This window comes from Anarhichas minor, unplaced genomic scaffold (assembly GCF_050575085.1).
Source record: "Anarhichas minor isolate MPS153535 unplaced genomic scaffold, ASM5057508v1 ptg000028l, whole genome shotgun sequence".
In the NCBI taxonomy this organism is placed as follows: domain Eukaryota; kingdom Metazoa; phylum Chordata; class Actinopteri; order Perciformes; family Anarhichadidae; genus Anarhichas; species Anarhichas minor.
In genome coordinates this window covers 12,084,412-12,098,877 of record NW_027466474.1, presented here as the reverse complement: position 1 = coordinate 12,098,877, position 14,466 = coordinate 12,084,412, and the positions used below count along the sequence as shown (strand labels likewise).

At 43.9% G+C, this 14,466-nt stretch overlaps 1 protein-coding gene across 1 annotated transcript in view; it reads right to left on the bottom strand.

Annotated features, from left to right (window-relative positions):
* Positions 1–13,389, bottom strand: part of unc5a (unc-5 netrin receptor A) — a 115,556-nt gene extending 102,167 nt beyond the window's left edge. The window contains exon 1 of the mRNA XM_076103903.1: positions 13,115–13,389. Coding sequence (XP_075960018.1) covers positions 13,115–13,205 — 91 coding nt within the window. The 5' untranslated portion in view covers positions 13,206–13,389. The remainder of the gene's footprint in view (positions 1–13,114) is intronic.
* Between the last annotated feature and the right edge of the window lie 1,077 nt (positions 13,390–14,466).

Sequence of the window (14,466 nt, the reverse complement as noted above, 5' to 3'; positions counted from 1 at the left end):
GAGCTGATTACTCACACTCAGCACAAATCAAACACCTTCTGGCGATTCAAATAATTTGTACAGTTGGGCATCACACGTTGAGCGCAGATAGAATAATTCAGTGTAAGAAAGTATCATGCCTCGGTGCCCCCAAAATGAAAAGCTGCAGACATGTCAAATTATATCTCCCAAGCGAAATGCTTATGCTGTGATTTACCAGCATCACTGTGTAATAACCATCACATTGCTTCCACTATGAATTAAGTACAACTGCTACATCCATCTCAACCGTTACAATAACGTGAACACATTTGACTTCCTCCACTAGTCGACACAGAGTGAGTGAAGTGTTGACTCGTCGGTGGCTATTTAATACAGCCAAACAAACAGAGTAAATCAGCTCGTGGCTCATTTGTGGAGAACGTCATGTGGAGACAAGACCACAAACCACTCTATAGGCAGTTAATGGGTTTACTTGGCTGCTTCACACTTGTGGGACCTCGGGTCCAACTGTTTGCTTTAGGCGCTGGCAATTTCCACCAGGCTGTGGAGGCTCTATGCACCAGTGCTGGCTTAACACAAAATGGCAGCCCGTTACAGAGGATGGGCAGAGATAATGCTCGAGGTTTGTGTTGGAAAAGAAAAGTCGACAAATGAATCTAAACCAAAGAGTGCTACTTAGCTGACTGCTGGAAATGTGTTTTTTACTATTTGAAGTCTGAGTCATGGTTTTACCGGGACGGGTCTGACACGGAGGAGCAGATGAAAACCGTATTTCCAAATGATCTACCGCCGGCTTCTCGGCCTCCTCTAATGAGTGAGGAGAGCCGAGGTATGCTGTTGATTCACATAATGGAATCTGAAAGGTAAGACAAGCTTGATAAAAGGACAGCTGAAGGCTGCCGAGGCAAGAGAAAAGCGCCTTTGTAAAATCTTAGCAATGTTATCCAAGTAAGGAAGTCCTTTTTCTTTTTTACACATGGGACTGGTTTGTTTCACAGCTTTATCTTGATCCTTTGAAAACGGAGCAGGACAAATCCTCTCTTTCAAATCTGGACAGGGACTTGAAGACTTTTGCAGCACAGTGCACAATGATGAAATACTTTTTTTTTTTTTTGAGTGCGCCAAATGATCTTCTTAAAATGATTACTGTTCTCTTGTGAGTAAAAGCTTAGGATTTCAGTTTAACATTTCTGCAGGAAAATACATTTAAATAAAAAAATCATCCAAAGGGAGAAAAAGTTTTGCAGTGACATTCTCCACAACAATCTGACTCAGCCAGAAAAGTTATTATTTAATCATTACTTTAGTGGAAATGGCAGAGCAAAGCCATATGCAGTGTATGTTGCAGACCAAGAAATTAGAAAATAAGCCAAATTGCATTTGGCTTTGTGATGATTCAGCCTGAAACCAATCTGTCCAAGTGTTCAGTCGGGTAATTTAAACACCAGAAATATGACTTTAAATAGCTAAGTACGGACTGTCCAATCTCGCAACAATGGCACTTCCATCACACATTACGGGGGTGATTCAGGGACGTGGTCTGAAGTCTGGCTCTGGGAACTTGTGAAAGATAAAAAATAAAATGATTCATAACACACTTGAGATTCTAACTGAGGAACAGCAGCAACAATGGTTCCTCAGTCACAGACAGAGTCTAACACATACGTCTTCTTTCTTTAGTGACCACAACACACAAGCACACACATGGCAAGACATATTGTATATATGTACTATATCAGTGAAATATTACGAGTATATTCAGTATATATATATATATGGGTTGCACATACATTCAGGGTATCAACGGCACCAACTATTACGGTGGTTTAAGTAACAATCAGGCTGATGTGTAGTGATGTCTGACACAGGTAAGAATAGCTGTGGATGTGTTGATACTGTATGCTAAAAAGTAAATATAATAGAAGAAGGGATGCTGTTCGGAAAAACCTAATTTACGAAGAGAAAAGGAAAAAAAACACTTCCCTTTACGCCCTCCCTCTTTAACTTTATTTCTCTTGCGCTGTTATTTATTAGTTCCCTTTCCTCATTAGACACTTATATAGAGAGAAGAAGAGGGATCACCTTCCTCTGACCCTCAGGAGGGCGCAGCCCAATGCAAGTCGGACATAATGCTTCCCACTAAAAAAGAACGCCCCCAAAGCCTCCAGAGAGAGAGCTGGCTCATTAGGAATTAATGTGCCTTTATAAAGTTGTCATGTCTGGTAGAGATTAAGGGGACGCGGCCCTCCCTCACCAGCCAGTGGAGGCCCCTGGTGCCACGCAGGCCGGACCAGAGGAGCATGCCCCCAAAAACCTCTGCAAGATCCAATCTATTCCTGATAATGATCTAGACAGAGATTCTACATGAACAGAATTAATTAGAATTAACAGTTACATTCATTGTAAAGGGTGACAACTAACGCATTTTGACCAATCAGACCACAAGAGGGGATTTTGGCAATAATAGCCTTTGGTTTCCGACTATAAAGGCAGATTTTTCCCTGTTTGACTACAGTACAACTGGGGACACAATAGAGGACCTTTGAAATTGAAACTCTGAAACCCAAACTCCAGACTGTCAGTTATAAATTAGATATTTATAAGCAAGGGCAGAGTCTCATGTAGTTACATCTGATAAAATGGGAAAACGATCCTGCTGACTCTTGACATGTCACGAACATCAGGGGCACAGATTTCACATCCCGACACCGATCAACACAGCTGTAGAGCGAAATAGCCGGACCCAGTCCGCTCCACCTCACTGTAAACTCCATTGGCTTTTCTCATCACAATTACAACATTTGGCAGACACTCTCATCCAGAGTGACTTACAATGCTGCTCAGTATTCATGATAGAAAACAACACCCCCATCAGATCAAGTGGAGATAGACGGTTGGCGACATTGGCGACCACTCTTGGGACGACTCTGTGATCCCCACAGGACTGGTTCATGTGCGTACGCTCGGACACGCGGCAAACATCACACACGTTTGATATAAATCAGTAGGCCACTTTATGAGGACATTCAAAACCACAGCCACAAGCCCTTTAATCCAACAGATAATTATTCACTGAGTTATACCGGTTTCATCCCAATTGACTTTTCATCTCCAATTAGTTTGTCAAATCTGGAATAATTGAGATGAAGAATCCTCTGTAGTGTCTTCAGTTTATGAGTGATGAGATGTTCGGAAATTGGGAGTAAAAATGTGCTACAGCAACTCAGAAATAAAGGAGGAATGAAGTCATTAGAGGAGCCGTTAACAATATCGTATGAACTGCGCTCGGTCAGAGGCCGGGGTGCATTCAATCACCGCTCGAAATTGGACACCAACTCACATTCATTAAATGACAGCCACATCAAACAAATATCTCCTTATATTCTTGTTTATTGGTCACCAGATGTCTGCCCGCCCCAACCGCATGTTAGGCAAATTAATTGAATGAACAAATTGAACTGAGCTTTGTTGTTTTCAATGAATGACTTGAACAGTGCCAACTCCCAAAAGAAGCAACGTCAAAATTACAATCAATAATCTGTAAAAGCACTTTCACGTCTATGAGCATACCAGCAAATACACATTATTGAGTGTCCCATTACGCTAAAGTAGCATCTGCTTGGCCGGTCGAGAGTGGAAGCACTACAGTGTGGTGACATCATGCCGTCTTTTTGACAGAGGACGCTTGAACACTAACAAGAACTGCAATATATCTTCTTCTATCCACCCACACCAAATGTCTTGCTGATGTCAGAGTATATCCGTCAATTGACTGCACCCAGCAGACTTAAACCAAGACTTGTTGTGCACTAATGAAAGGTATAAACATGCCGTATACATGACTGAAGCTTGGTTAAAAAATAAATACACGCAACGGTTAGACACTTTGTGAACATGTGAATGTCTTTCCTAATGAGCAACGCGATCTATCTGCTATTGGCACGAGATCAGACTGTATGCTGGCAGTTACTGCCTTCTGGAAATTATACAGAAGATAACAATAAATATTCACATCCGGCTCCAAAGACCGCCCTTGAATAGAGACAAGGTTCAAATCACCCATCCAAATATGACAACTGAGCAAACTCCATCAGCTGCTGAAAACCATGAGATGCAGTTGAAATACTGAATAAATTGGAACTCACAGGGGGGATAACAGTTGATGAAATGCCAACATACAGTAATACTTAAATAAGTACACGGTAAAGCTCATGCAAAGATCAGTGCGAGTGGTTCGGTTAATAAATCCAGTGTTGATTCATCAGAAAATGTTGCTACACTGCTACAGCAGCACATACTCACATGTAGACACTAGAAAACACACTGGGCATAATAACCAGCAATTCACCAAGCAGCACTTTCTTTCAACACATTTTTAATTTCAACAGTTGGTTCACAAGTTACTCCTGTAGGCTTGATCAAACATTCACCACTGTCAGTTTTTAAAAGGGGGATTACAGGCAAGATGTTCTCTCCAAGAGAACAGTACATATTAGATATCGTTGCCTGCCAGCTCTTAACTGAACAAATCCAATATGAGTGTCTAATGATACAGTAAATAGTGCTAACAGTGGTCCAATTACATACAGACGTAGCCCGCTGCAAACCACAAGGGGGAACAGAACTTTGCATGTTTACGAGGGTCGTATGGTAGAAGATTCTATAATAAACAGGAACAAACAGGAATTCATTCTCTAAATGGATCTCGAGTGTCCTCCACCATCCTCTTAGTGTTGGGCATGGGATGTTATGATGGAACAGGTCTGGGATACGACTACATATTCAACATTGTTTTTTGTTTTACAGATTGGACATACGTTCACAATATGTTCCCAAATAACAAAGAACGCAAAACAATATATGTGCACCAAAGCAGACAACAAAAGAATATCAGAAACACAATCCAATAAGGAGTTAAAATATTCCCTTACTGCGTTCAGCTTCAATATTTGTGGCAGCATGGCATTGAGGCGCTATTGTAAATAGAATACCTTAGTCATGACATGATTATGATAAACTGTTTTTAGCTCCCAGGAGTCCATTTCTCTAATATCACTTAAAGGTGCAAGATCCGAGAATGGGAGCATTTTGATTGCTCTCAACATGTCGACGTAGCTAACGGTGCTAACGGCGCTTACAGTGTAAACTAAGGCAAAAGCGCTGACGGAGCTAAAAGTGTTTACCGGAGGGTTGGTGCCATCGGTCGGGATGGCGTTATTAGCTGCAACCTAGGGCTGGGCGGTATGACCAAAAATGCATATCGCGGTATTTTGTAAGATTCTGGCAGTTTCACGGTATATCAAGGTATTGTTTTTTCCACGTTAAAGCCTTAATTAATTAACGCCGAAAAGAACCTGCTGTTTTGTGTGGTGTGTCTTCCGTTCCGTCACTTCCTGTTTCCTTCACCTACGTTCCCCTGGTTCCTAAGTCCCTCCACGTACAGCTTCCTATCACCCTGTATGTACCAACGTACATTTATAACAAATACCACACATATTACACGGTAATCAGCATTGCATATGTGTGTGACCAAAATAACTTTTGTTGTTCAGTCTTTGTTAATCCTGCATCGTTCTTTTCTGTTCTTTAATGTAACGTTACTGGTGCGACAGAGCCTCTCCCAGCTGTTAGCGGACTGTTGTTAGCGAGCTATACCCATCATGCAGTTCGGCGGGGAAATTTTATAAATGTACAATTATTCGTGTTACAAATTGTGTCACAAACTGTTGTGTTGTGGTGTTTTACTCTGTTAAAGAGCGTTAGTTATGGGTTGTTAATTGTTATTATAAAGTTATGACCATGACTAGGGTTCCCTCTCAATACAGTTAAGACAACTAGCTCCGACCACAGCGCTCTCAGCGGCGAACAATATATTTTGCTGCCTGTTGAAGAGCGACAGAAGTTGCCTCGGCTGTGTAAGACAGTATATGAAAAATTCATATCGTACGGGAAATTAAAACCGAACCCGTGGGGCCCGCTCACATGTCAACAAAGGAAGTAGCTCTGCTCAGGTAGACATTACTCCACTATATCTTTACACAGCAAGTAGTTGTTTGATGCAATGCTAATGCTCTGAATGTTAAATACAGCTCCTTTTACCGTCATTCTTAATTCTGCCTGAAACACAGGATTGCACATCAGTGGAAACGATGCCAAAGCACAGCAGCTTTGTACTCATCTTTTGAGACGCGAGCACTGGTGACAAGAAACCGCAGAAAACACACTTTGATTCAGAATGAATGCATTGTCAATGGACATTTAAATTCACGGAAGCCATAATCAAGTGCAAGGTGCGTCTCGATGGTGGCTGTATACCGTCATGATTAATTCTATTGGAGTAAGGGACTTGAATGCGTTTTTCCGTGAGCCCGGTGTTCCTGATGGCCTTGCCAAGAAAATCTGCTGCTTAGCTTTAAGCTTTGAATCCGTAATGTTCAGACCTCATTTCACATCGGGAAATGGTTTGTTTGGGGAAAAACAATAACGGAGGGACCTACATAGATCAGAGAGGCTGTTCTCTCGCTGCTACACATTTAGGGTGCATGATGAATGCTTCGTGTTTTTGTGAGAATCAACTGGCATAAGCATAATGTCAGAATGACTTTGTCGTGATGATTTCGGGTACAAGTGGTGGAAGATGAAGAAAGGCGAGAAAAATGGGGCACCTTATCTGACCTGATCGTTCAGTTTGTTTCTTTACACATCTTTGAGCAAAAGGTGACACAGATGACATTAGTAATGTTGTATCAATACTGAATTATTAACACACCCAGCATATTCTAACCTTACATCGCACAACGTGCTGCCTGGGCCTGAATGTGCTCGGAGAGTCAGCGCTCTGTTGACTCAGTTGAATTGCTGCTTGCCTAAGGCTTCAGTGCCTGGACACATACACATAATTAGGAAAGGTCACCGTGCCTCCTGTCTTGTCAACAAAATCACTTCAAGATGACAAATTCGGGCTCAGGCTGAGCCAGACCTCCCCCGGATACCCTTGCCAATCAGGCGCCAGCAGGCCTGCCTGGGTAGCCTTAGGTGATTTCTAATTATGTCTTTTACATGCCATGCTAAATAGGGGTGAGCATAACAATGAGCCATTCATCTGATTGGAGGTGTGTGTTCTCTTCAAGGTTGAAGTAGCAGACTAAAAAGTTTCATTATCTTGTAACTTTAGACTACAAGCTGCTGAGAAATTGCCTTTGCGAGATCTCTCCTTAATATCACAAGAAAATGTCACCTTCGATTTTAAATGATCCCAAAAAACCGGAGGATTTTACAAGATGACATTCAACTGATAAAATCCACAAAATGTCAGTTCACGTCACATGACCTTCACACCGTTTCAGAGTTCCTTTCCCACCGCATGCTCTGCAGACGGTCCATCCAGCCCACCGTATGATGAAGTGGAAGTGGCTTTCACATCGCTCCCTGGTGGCCTGACTAAGGAACTATTAATCTATGGCGCTCCATATTGCATTCAGATCCGCTTTCCCCAGCCACCACCCGGCCTGAAGTAAAGGCCAGGAGAGGACCCAGAGGACTGGACACTCTCTTATTATGAGCTGCACCAGGACACCTCTGGGTTTCTAAGCGCTTCCACTGACAGTGACTGATGGCCAATTAACCATTTGGAGAAGAGTATTGATCACTAGGAGAACAGGAAGGAGTCTGGAAACGTCTTCTAACACACCACTATTCTCACTGTACAAAGTGAGCAGCCAGACAGCACATCATGTATAATAAAAACAAACATTACAGGAAAGAAACCAACGCCACAAATACCGCCTCTAAGGCTTGCACACATGCCAAAATGTCCGCCATGTCTGTCGCCTGGTTAACAAAAAGGAAGGAACTCATGGCCAAGAGATTCTAGGGGAAAGAAACTACAACAATGTGCCTTTCGGCAGCAGTAGCGTCTATTCTACCGTGATTGACTTCCATGACATCAACCTTCACATGTCCCATGTTCTTTGCTGAGGTGAGATCTGTTCCCAGCAAGAGAACACATCCAAGGATCAAGGTCGGCATTGCATGTTCTCTCTCGCTCTCTCTCCATGAGTAAAAGGGAAAGAGAGAGATGACGGAGGAAAAAGAACATTCGATTAGATCCTCTGGAGAAAAGACTCAGAGTGCTCAGCTCAACAAGCTTGTGTCGGCACAGGATGGTTAGCAGCGACAGAAACACAACAGTAGAGATTGAGGGCAATCTCCCAACAGCTGATACTATGTCAGACACTGTGGTGCCTTTCCAGGAATTATGGTCCAGGTTCCCATTGAAATAATAAAACACACATCCCAGTACCCAATAGGATGGGTGCTAGATCACAGAAATATGTAGCAGATTATATACAAGTACCTGTGACAAACCAGACCTGTTGCAAATAGACTAAATTCACCATATGCACTGATAATATATCAAAGATACAAATATACTAAAGATACAAAAAGGTACATAAAGAAGATACAGAGGAAAATATTAACTTGTATGAATAAAATAAATTATAGGCATAAGGGGAAAGGTTTTTGTTTTCATTTTGACATCCATCCATCCATCCATTTTCCACCACTTATCCGGGGTCGGGTCGTGGTGGCAGCAGGCCATTGTCATTTTGATAATACATTTGAAATGTCTCGAACAAAGTCAAAATTTCAGAATATGCGCGAACACTAACAGCTTGACTTATTCTCAAAAGTTACTTATTCTCATTTGCTTTGTATGTACGCTCTTATGTATTTTCCTACTATTTAATGTTAACTATTTGCAACAGGTGTGGTATGTCACGTGTGCCTGTATGAGCACTACAGGTAACGAAGATGGCGACTCTCTGTATCCATCAGAAGTCTGAGGAAGAATGAATCGTTACGCCGCAATAAAATCCCACAAACGGGAGCTACTTGGTGTGCGGATCTATTTGCTTCAACTCTGCCAGGCTCCCATTGAAACATCGGGTAATCTCATCACCACAGGTGAAAGGCACATTTTCTGCTGCCCCGATAGGAAAGCACAAATAGTGACTACGGTGCACCACATTTCGGGAGGGAAACGGCCCAACTTCAACCCCTAAGCGCTCTCACATAGACCTGAAAGATAGAAATGGGGTAATTGAAACAAAAGGGCAGAGTTTGACAGAGACGTAGTGCCTTCGCAGGGCCTCTGCACAGACTGCAGAAAATAACACCTAACTCCTCCCCTCTGCAAGGTTCATCCTCCATGTGTCCTCGGCAACGCCTGTGTCCTTCCTTTTGCTCCCGAAGACTGCCATTTGCAAATGATAAGCGCAGGGACGTAGCCTTCTGAAAGATAAGGCGCCAAACGGAGCGTGCTCCTCCATTGTTTAACACTGACCTACGCTGACATGCACTGTTTACCTCGTACTCATTTATGCTGAACTATTATCTTTGCCTCCATTAATCACGGGAACTCAAACTGAAGAAATTACATTTCGCGAGACTTGGACGGGAAGGAGATTCCTTCTTCTTACTTTCAGAAAAATGAACATGATGGAAAGTGAATTTTAAAAAAGCAATGCAATTGATCAGCTCTGTCCTTGCAAATAAGAAAATCCAAATTTATTTTTCATTGTCCAAGTCAAATTCTGTAAGCAGCCTAAAATTCACAACGAGCATTTGAACTCCTGAGGAGTGAAACCATTCTAATATTTCCCCCTACGTTTTTCTTCCCCCCTGAAGTGTAATTACCTCCTTGCATGATATATTCCGCATTTGTACATCATGCTAATTCACAGAGTGAGCATAAGCAGTTGAGAAAAATAAATAAATATATATGAAAGTTCCCTCCCCTAGTGCACAAGTCTTCCCATTGTCTGTATCATTTGAATTCATCTCCCATGACTAGAGGGAAGAAAAACTCTTTCTGGTAGTGAATTATTACTTCCCTGTGAAAGACCATATCCCCCGCAAATACGTGGCAATCATTTGCCATGCATTAGCAATGGGACAGAAACGAAGTGGTTTTAAATTCCTTTGACCAGAAGGCAATTTCCCCCAATAAATTATGTTAATTTCAGCTCTCGCTCTCCTTATCGCATTCTTTAGTGACTCAATGAGGAGAGACAAAACTGGCTGCCACAAAGACAACTCTGGGATGATTCACATTAGGATGATGAGAGACTTCTGGCAAAAAGAATCTCATATTACTGTACAAATAAATGTGAACTCGCAAATTACTCCATTACGCAATAGATTTCTGCTTGTCGTCATTTAATGGCCATCTCCTTGCATCATCACCTCGTGGAAATTGCTCGGAGGGGACTGTTCACACAAGTAGGGATGGTACCCGATACCAACTCCCAAGTTCCCTCGATGAACCACACAACGATCGCTTGGCAACGCTCTCAATGGGCAGAGGGGGGACAACAAAGAAAAATCCAGGATTTATTCTCTCCGCATGGATAGCTGGCTTTTTGATTATTATTTTTTAAGTGAACAAGGGACTAACAACTGACTAACAGGCAAGTTTAAATAAATGGGAAACAACAGCAGCAACAGGAGACGGAGTAATCTGCAGGCACACACCTCACACATGCAGCAGAAATGCATGCATGCAAATCCTTGTGGAAACACCCTCTCTCTCTCTCTGACACACGCAATTCGCATACTAAAAACATCAAGTGGTGCGCGCACGCACACACACACACACACACACACACACACACACACACACACACACACTAAGCAGTACAGTTCTTTGTTCCTGAGGCTGAAAGCATACCGTCCGCCTCTGTTCGGCCCGTCAGATCACTCACAACACAGCGAAAGGGAAAGTGCTCGGCTAGCTCAAATCTAGATTGACAGGCTTACCTTTATTACTGACTGAGTTATGTTTCCCTGCAAAAAAAAAAAGACAAGTCGGCTTTTGATACTGACAATTGCCGAGTCAGCGCTTTGCTTCTCTCACAGGAGGATAGCTCGACTGATCTCAGCCGAGACTGTCCCAGGCCTCGTGTCGAAAGAATTGGCAACCAAAATTACCTTTCCGATCCATTTGTGGAACTCACGCTGTCCTATGAAAGTAGCCTGTAAGCTGTGATGGTATAGCTCATAGGGATGCTTGTGCTGACCTGATGTATGAGAGAGGGGTGTGCCTAGAAGAGACTAAAACCGATTTCACCCATATCCCTGCGTTCATCTGTTTTATGAACTGGGTCGTTGCTATTTAGGGTCGCTGGGAAGGGCTGGGAGCCCATCCCAGCATGCATTGGGTGAAAGGCAGGGAAACACCCTGGACAGAGCTCCGGTCCAGCACATGAGCGAACAAAGAAACGGGCAAACGGTATCAAATCTATGGGAGTCCTGGCATGAAGCTGGTCTTTTGACTGTGGGAGGAAACCAGAGCACCCAAAGGAAACCCATATGAACACGGATAGAACCAAAGGCACCGAGCAACTTTCTGCTGTGAGGCAACAATGCCTACTGAACCGCCACGCCGCCCATATAACCCAGCGACCCGATCTGAAAGTATCGGCTCCAACATGCATCATAAAAATGACTTGTAAATACCAACGCACTGCCACTTACTTAGCTTGATACATGAGGCCCCTAGAGCACGACTGTTTATTTAATCCTAATATATTCATAATTATACCCTAATTAATGCAAGAGAAAAGCCCTCTTAATTCATCATCTCGCTGTCCCGAAGCAAGAGACACAACTACACCAACTTTAACATGTTTGCCTTCTGTCCAAAGCAAGGTTAACAGTTCGGAAACAAGCGTGCGGGCAAATGATGTGTGAAATTCTCCTGTTTTTTGGAATAACCTACTCACCAGCTGCTTCCAGCTGTGCGGCACTGTGAGGATGATATTTAGCATCAGCTAGAGAGAGAGAGAGAGAGAGAGAGAGAGAGAGAGAGAGAGAGAGAGTAAAGAAAAGTGTTTTAAAGAAATAGTCAAAAAGGGCTGAACTGTGAAATGGTGCATTATGGGCAACGTGGCAGCTGCTTGCATTGATCACAACATTGATTCAACTGGCTCCACTGTGCACCAGTGCAGTGACCTGTGATGTTCAGGGTCACCGGCCAGCACCAGGGTGGTCGTAAGAATCAAACAGGCATTCGGGCAAGCATTGTTGATAAATAGCCGACAAGAGTTATGAGCATATTTGATCTTTGAAATGAGTAGAAAGAAAATCTGAAATTGCATTATAGACTCTCTCTCTCTCTCTGTCTCTCACACAAGGGCTGATTTTGTAGCTGCTGAGGAAAACTTGGGGAGTATTTCAGCCCCGCTGCTGCTGCTGCTGGTTGTTTTGTGCATCTGAGCACATTTGCATGCAACCGGGAGTGTCTGGCCAAGAGGCTACATCATAACACGTAACTCATCGGCGCGAGAAGCTCGTCCACCAACTCCGTAAAGCTGTCACCATTCTGCAAATACAGCAGGAACGAGTCCTGCCCGGAGAGAAACGAGGAGCGCAATGATCCTCTAGCTTGCAGCCAGCAGAGCAGCCGGCGAGACGGATGAATACAGGTTTGTCCAGTCCGCCCTACACACCGCTCACAGATGTAATAACAACCGGGATATTCTTGTTTTACTGGCGCTGGACTCGCAAAGAAAATAAACTGTACTGAAGGTTTGTTTATGTGACATATGAAAAGGAGCACCGCGTTTTATTGTTCACGCGCCCGGGTCTGTAAAAGCGCAGGTTATTGCTCCTTTCAAGCAGGTGTAGCTGGAACTTCGTTCACAGTCACGGACAGTGGGGGTGAAATACATGTTGTATCCCGGCAAATAAACACATACGCAACACTAGAAGGGTGGACAATGCTTTCGCTTCCAAGTTGTTTAACCTTGGTTGACACGTGCGAGGCGACACGCTCTCTCCGATAGGTATAACCTTGGAGGTGGAGGCTAATTGATGAGTGGTAGTAGTGCTAGCAGATAGCAGAACTGCCAACAATGTGCTCCGTCTGTCACGCGCGGCCACATGTCGGGGGGGGAAAAAAAAACCGCAAGCAAAACTTGTGGCGTGCAGCCTTTTTTTCCCCTGCAACGTAACGTACACACTGTGCTTCCCCCCCCCCCCCCCCCCCCCCACACACACACACACAAATGTGTAACAGCATAATTCAAAAACACAAAGGCGTAAATGACAAGAGGCGACAGAAACTCACCAGTGCAGGTGAAGCCAGCGAAGACGAGCCCGAGCACAAGGAGCGTAGCGCTGAACCCGCAGCGGACAAAGGGGCCCAGAAGTGAGGGCATCTTCGTGCTTTTTTCTTCTTCTTTTAATCAACCCAAGTTTCAAAAAGACAGGGAGCAAAAACACTGGCACGCTGGGCTTTTAAAAAAAAAAAAAGGTCCGGAGAGTGTCCTCTGTAGCACTTAACGCCTTGTTCACAACGCCCAAGTCCTTTCCTCAACACATATCCTCCTGCCGTACCGTGGCCATCAGCATCCCGGTCGTGCGTCTTCGTTGCTCAGAACAACGCATCACAGGTGTGGTAAATAAAGTGCCGCCTCGCTCCCCGCCGCAATTATTATAATATATATATATATATATATATTTACTGCACTGTATTTCTCCAAAGCCGCTATCCGTCCACAACTCTCCCTCTCTCACGGAGCCGAGGAGGGAGCCAGTTTCCGTTCAGTTTCAGGTTTTCTTCGCGCGAAAGAATACCTTCTCCAAATGCAGGAATTGCAAGAATTGGCGTCGGAGGAGAAACATCTGCTTGCACAGCAATGCTGGACTGTTGAGAGAGTCAGGGAAGGTGTACACGCTGCGATGAGCGGAGCAGCAAAACCAGGAGCGGATCCCGCGTGCTCGCTGGGAATGGAGCGTCCTGAGCGCGCCCTGCTATTATATCCTTTTTTTCTTCTTTTTTTTTCTAAAGCAAACATTTACATATCTTGAATAAGCATAACTAACCACATATTGGCAATGCACGACCGAATGGAAATGATTTCATCCGCACCCTTACAAGTGCGCTTTTCCTATCTTCTGCCTTACATGAAAATGATGGATATGACATCCAGCCCTGTGTGATAGGAATCAGACGGGTGCTTTGCATACAGATTCGCACAGATCACATCTGCATGTCATTGAGTTTCAGTTGCATATGCCTCTGCTTTGTCTTGGGGTTCTTGTGCGTCCCTGTGCTGCGGTACGTCGGTGGTGGTGGACACAGATGAAGAAGCAGGAGGATTAGCGCTCCCATGAGAGTGTACACCTGTCAGCAAACTCACACCGGGATGTGACTTATGTTCCAGATAGCGTTCCCTTATTGTCTGGGGGTGTCAGTGGAGTGATTTTCAGACTGTTCAGCCAAGCCTTTTTACAACGCTGCCAGAATCAACAGCAGATTATTAATACACTTCAGATGGTAAACGGGGGGGGGGGGGGGGGGGGGTTGTGTCTTTGTTTATCCATTTCCCCCACTCCCACATAATAGTCAGCAGAATAATAAGTGGAAGCACAGAGCTGGACCACTGTCTTACCAGCTAATTATGGGGCTCGTGTAGA